Source organism: Pleurodeles waltl, chromosome 3_1 (assembly GCF_031143425.1).
Source record: "Pleurodeles waltl isolate 20211129_DDA chromosome 3_1, aPleWal1.hap1.20221129, whole genome shotgun sequence".
NCBI lineage: Eukaryota > Metazoa > Chordata > Amphibia > Caudata > Salamandridae > Pleurodeles > Pleurodeles waltl.
In genome coordinates, this window is record NC_090440.1 from 1,868,361,518 (window position 1) to 1,868,367,533 (window position 6,016).

Genomic DNA, 6,016 nt, shown 5'->3' on the forward strand with positions numbered 1-6,016 from the left:
TTTAAAATTTACATTATTTAAAGTACAATATACTGCTTTTAACACGGCGACAATGCTGTGCTTTGGTTGGTATTCACAGTCAATAGGACTCCCCAGTAAGCAAATACAAACAATCCCAGCGCGCGCGTTATAGAACTCAGAGGGCCTCTATACATTCACCTTAGTGGGCAGAACTGCACGTGTATTGTTCTCCTACAGGCAGCAGGATCACAGGGTGTATATAAAGGCTGCTAAGCGCCCATGAACAGCACCGAGGTCGACAAACCATCCAGCAGCCAACATGGGGAAGGTGAGTGAGAAATGTCAGGTTGTGATTTGTTTTGTGACGGAGACACATTCAGAAACAAGAATCTTCTCATTTATATGATTAGCAGGATATGAGAATTAAATCCGGACAAGAACATTTGATATGCACAAATTAACCTTAATGCAATTTTATTTCTAAAAGATCATCTCGTTTATAGTTTTGTTTGGCACTTTTATTTCAGCAGCTGATCACAAGGAGGTATTGGCGTATTGTAGTACTTACTCTAAAATCAGGATTTATTATGGAAGGTCTTGGTTGACCATTGCCTTACTGTACTACATGGACACCTGACTTGGCCTCTCTAAACACACATCAGCCATATGTCATTTGAGCAGCTAATACATTGTATTAAGATGACATATGCATTTTATTTATCCAGATGCTGTAGCACATCTTTATTAGTTTATAGTTCTTCATGTTGGAACACACTAGATTACCCGCCATCTGATGTTATGCAGTGCAAAGTTTACCTACTTACAGCCACACAGGGTTTTCCATAAAAACAATGTCTTCTTGAACAAGGAGAAATGTTTTAATTTCTCAAAAAAATCCACCAATTAATTTCATGTGTGATGAAATTTACAGCACACGTTCAGTGTGTGGTATTTTCTATATTTGTCTAGACATAGGAACCTGTACTGCAAGTGTGTGCTTCCAATACAAATCCAATGCTAGACTATGCGCCCTGACCTCCGGGAAGTTGTGGGTCACAAAGGCAGCCTTTTAGAGCGCCAACTAGGAAGGGCCAATCATAGCAGATTGACTCTGTGCTGTGTTTCCCCCTTTGCACAATGCAGTGCAGCATTACGCAAAGGGGAAAATATACTGTGTGCTGTGTGAAAAAATAGTCAATCTACCCCATTGTTTCCTTCAAAGTAGTTAGGCTACTTCTCAACATACTTTTCTACTGTGAGGTGGTTGTGGTATGATCTTCAGTTTATCACATATACTGTCTCAATTGTACTCTTTCCACAGCTGTATAACTATTTGTGATATGATAACCCAGAGACCCGTCTTCTGGTTTGGGTTTTCAAGTCTTCATTCCTCATGGCCTTCTATTTAGGCCCCAAACACAATGATTTTCCCTTGGCTGTATAGAGACTAACCTATTTCCGTCACCAAATATTCATAGTTTTTCAATCTATACCCTGGTTCTTGTTAAGTAAAGCTAATCCAAGTTGCTCAACAAATGATCAGACAAAAATTAAATTGTATTATTATCATCTAGTGTAGGTAAAAGGAGCGATAAACATACCTCTCCATAATATAGCATGACTTGAGCTAGACAAAACAAAAATAATTGGAATGATTTTGAGAGCTGTACGTCTAATATTTAGGTACTGATACAGGTCCTAATAACAGCAAAACATTATTTTAAAGTGATTTCAATTTTGACACCTATGGGACATGAGGCACAACGATACAATGTCGAAAACTGGTCTGTGGACTCTGAACTCATCAAATAGTCATTAGCTCGCACTTACCTTGTTTAGGTGTTTCCTAGGATCTTTCTTTATTACACAATTAAGAAATCAATTACTTAACAGTTGTTCAAAATCAACAGTACGAAATGCAGACGAATGTATATGCATGGAAGTCCGTCCCCAAGGTTTGAACAGTATTGTCCAACATGAACCTTCTGATCTTCCAGCAAGGCTTTTCTTGTTACTCCACCCGTTAGACATTGCCACATAAGTGCCCTTCCTTACCAGTGTGACAACCAAGATGAGGAATGTTTTGCTCTTTTACATCAGGTCCACTCGGGAGCAGTCAGTCCATATAAAGCAGAGTAAAAGCTGTCTTTTAATCTATTTTACTAAAATGTTCATTGCCATCTTTTCGTATTTATTTCATTATTTTTAGTTTCTCAGCACAAGTGACACTTTTTTAGTTAATTCTGCTCAATACATTTAAAATAAAAAATAAAACGATTTAAGTGAGAAGTAGCTTTAGATATGACATTTCCTCCTTTAGCGCACTAAAATCAATTATCGAAATGTCAACCAATAGGCATTTTAGTATGTCTTAGTTCTATTCCACTGTTATAGTTTGCACACATATTAACTGGTAACAAGGAATCTGAGGTACAAGAAGCATTGTGAAATTCCAATATAATTAATTGCTATTAGATACTAATAGCACAGTTTGGAGTTGATACTGTAAACCAGAACCAACAGAATGAAAGCAAGGCAAGCAGGTAATCGATCTGTATTGACATGCATTATTAAAGAACTATGAAAATAATGTGTGGTACTTCATCTTTCATAGCGATGTATTTATTATCTTCTGTTCCACTACAAATATCACATGTTTATCCCAAGAGCATGCAGAAATGTACATTAAATAAAAAAATGACAATTTTTGTTACAGATCATCTTCTATGAGGACAGGAACTTCCAGGGCCGCTCCTATGAGTGCAGCACTGAGTGTGCCGATCTGAGCTCCTACTTCAGCCGTTGCAACTCCATCCGAGTGGAAAGTGGCAACTGGATACTCTATGAACACCCCAACTTCAGGGGACACCAGTACTATCTGAGAAGAGGGGAGTACCCTGACTTCCAGCACTGGATGGGCTTCAATGACTCGATCAGGTCATGCCGCTTGACCCCACAAGTGAGTGTTACTCTGTTTCATTTTGGTTTCTTCAGAGTGCCCTTTTCCGTCTAGCTCTTCAAATACACCAATCCATAAAATAGTCTCATTACCTAATTCAGAAAAAAAAACTTACACTTTTGTGCAAGTTTCCACTTGACAAAGTATCTTTACTACTTTTTGGAATTCACAAACTACAAGTGTAATTTGACTACCAGGTGTAAGTTTACTTTTGTGAATCAGGCCCTCAGTTTGCATCTACCTTATGCCAGAATGGCCCTATCCCATAAATAAACTGTCTGTGTTATTTGCGTGGGCCTGCAGTACAATTAAGAGACCTACAGTGCAATCCAAGATTGCAAGACACCAAGTAGGACACCAAGTAGGAGAGAAGAGTGAAGGCGTTTTCTGAAGGAAAGAGTTGTGTGTCATGTCACATAACATTCTCACATTCTATTACATTATTATAACAGCAAAGTTAACTTCCAGTGCTTTATGTTACTAAAACTACCTTAACATTGGTTAGTACATTCCAAACTAGACATATTTCTTCTCCAGGTGGCGACCTCTATTGTGTATCAAATTCTGCATAGTACTGTCCCCTTTTAGGAGTATTTGCTTAAACATTGTGGGGCATCATCCTGGCCTCCTGACCCAGATCACAAAAATTACTGTAACTGTTTTGGAAATATTCTAGAATTTCAGCCAGTCATCTAGACTGCCTCTAAACCAGTGATGGGCTTGGCAGTGTAATGGGGCAAGTGGATGTTGCCTCGTCATCTGTGGATTCCCCCATTTCCACTAAAAGTGCCCCAATGAAAATTAAGGTACAGCATCACATGAGTGTGATTTTTAATCTCCAGTATGCATCAGTGATTGCTAAAACTGCTGCCTAGCTACAAGCAGGACAACATGAGGTCTGATCAGACTCATATAACCATAAACATCGTATCCACTGTACTCGGAAAAATATAAGGAAAAGGGTTCTGTAGCACAAAAAACAGCTTAGAAATACAAACCCTTCTGAATTAATTGTTGTCTTGTAGTAGATACCAATTATTCATTTCTGACATACAATACTGCCTGTTGTGATACAAAAAGGGATGGCAAGTGCAAGTTTAGTTTGAAAAGCAAAGTAATGTATTCCAATATTTTTTAACAAAGGTTTTGTCATTCAATGAAATTATCCAGGTTATCTTTTATATTTTTATTTTGAAATACTTTTTATTTTAAAAATGGTTTTAATACTTGCCTTTCCTTGCCATTACAGCACCGTGGATCCTACAGAATAAGAGTTTATGAGAGGGAAAACTTTGGAGGTCAGATGATGGAGTTTTCTGAAGACTGCCCACATGTGTATGAGCAGTTCCGCTACAATGACATCTATTCCTGTAATGTGCAGGATGGGCACTGGGTCTTCTATGAAGAGCCCAACTACAGAGGACGTCAGTACTACTTGAGACCCGGCGAGTACAAGAGATACAGCGACTGGGGAGCCTCAAGCCCCAGAGTTGGTTCTTTCAGGAGAGTTAGAGATCATTAAAAGATACTTCCTTCGCAAAGATAAACATTTACTTGTAACCAATAAATTCATATGCAACATACTTTTGTTATTTGGGGTACTTATTAACATTGAACTGCTACATTTCTTTGAACATTTGATTCTTTGAAGCTAAAGAGAAATCAAACATGTTCACAAGAAGTGTAAATACATTCAAATGTTATATAGCAATATCTCCAATAAGCACCCTCGGTACGCGATTCTAAGTATCAATTTGATCAAAGCAGATTCATGTTTCAAGCCTCAAAACTACAGCACAACACAACTATCTCTATATCATACTCATCCTTCTTGACCTCTACCGTACCTTTCACATCTTTAACCATATTACTGTTATGAAAACATCTAGGGGGTCATTCCGACCCTGGCGGTCATGGACCGCCAGGGCCGGGGACGGAGGAAGCACCGCCAACAGGCTGGCGGTGCTTCAGGGGCAATTCTGACCGCGGCGGTAAAGCCGCGGTCAGAAAAGGGAAACCAGCGGTTTCCCGCCGGTTTTCCCCTACCCCACGGAATCCTCCACAGCGGCCCTGCAAGCAGCGCCGCCATGGGGTTTCCGTCCCCCTTCCCGCCAGCCTGTTCCTGGCGGTTTACACCGCCAGGAAGAGGCTGGCGGGAACGGGTGTCGTGGGGCCCCTGGGGGCCCCTGCAGTGCCCATGCCACTGGCATGGGCACTGCAGGGGCCCCCTAACAGGGCCCCATTATGATTTTCAGTGTCTGCAAAGCAGACACTGAAAATCGCGACGGGTGCCACTGCACCCGTCGCACACCAGCAACTCCGCCGGCTCCATTCGGAGCCGGCTTCATCGTTGCTGTGGCTTTCCCGCTGGGCGGGCGGGCGGCCTTTTGGCGGTCGCCCGCCTGCCCAGCAGGAAAGTCAAAATGACCGCCGCGGTCATTTAAACGCGGTACGGTCTTTTGGCGGGCGGCGCCCGCCGCCCGCCGGGGTCGGAATGACCCCCCTAGTCTAGTTGTCAATGGCACAGCACTCTCCTGATTCATCACTTAAAGAGATAGTCAAATCTGTGTTATGGTGCCACAAAATTATCATTTCTGCCTCCCTACCAAGGGGCATCATTGAAGAGCTTGTGCTAATAAATACTGCGTGTTGGTTATGTCCAACTATTATAGTCCTTGTCCTCTGACACATATCTCTTTAAAAGAGAGCCAGATGCCTTATCATCAGCCAGTTGGTGGTACTTTACTGCAATATTCTGAACTCCAAAAAATCAGCAGTCCCGTGTAGTGACTATTTACCGACGCATAGAGAACTCGGTTTTCATCACTTGTGATTCAACAACCAAAATAACAGAGTTTGCTGAGGGTTCCCTCTGAAAAGAATTAAATGGACTCCAGAGAATATGCTCAATTTACCAGAAGGTTTCAAAACAATTGTACTAGGTGCCAACGGCATTGATAAAGTTAGCTTTGAATGGGTTTGCTAAGTAGTTGGAACATATGTCATATATTGGATTATTTGTCTGACCCTCCTAAATCAAGGGCCCAAAAAGGCTCAGTGGACAAAAATAAGACATTTTAATGAACGATAGGCTAT

The 6,016-nt window shown here is 41.1% G+C and overlaps 1 protein-coding gene across 1 annotated transcript; it reads left to right on the forward strand.

Annotated features, from left to right (window-relative positions):
• The first annotated feature begins 241 nt into the window (after positions 1-241).
• On the forward strand, positions 242-4,503 carry LOC138283451 (gamma-crystallin-3-like). The gene is made up of 3 exons (XM_069221405.1): positions 242-289; positions 2,678-2,920; positions 4,170-4,503. The coding sequence occupies exons 1-3, from the start codon at positions 281-283 to the stop codon at positions 4,440-4,442; spliced, it is 525 nt and encodes a 174-aa protein (XP_069077506.1). The 5' UTR covers positions 242-280; the 3' UTR covers positions 4,443-4,503.
• Positions 4,504-6,016: the final 1,513 nt, after the last annotated feature.

What these genes read in the sequence shown, in the direction of transcription:
- LOC138283451 (XM_069221405.1), top strand. An exon ending in CATGCCGCTTGACCCCACAA is followed by an intron (nt 2,921 to 4,169) that starts GTGAGTGTTACT and finishes TTGCCATTACAG; the next exon opens with CACCGTGGATCCTACAGAAT.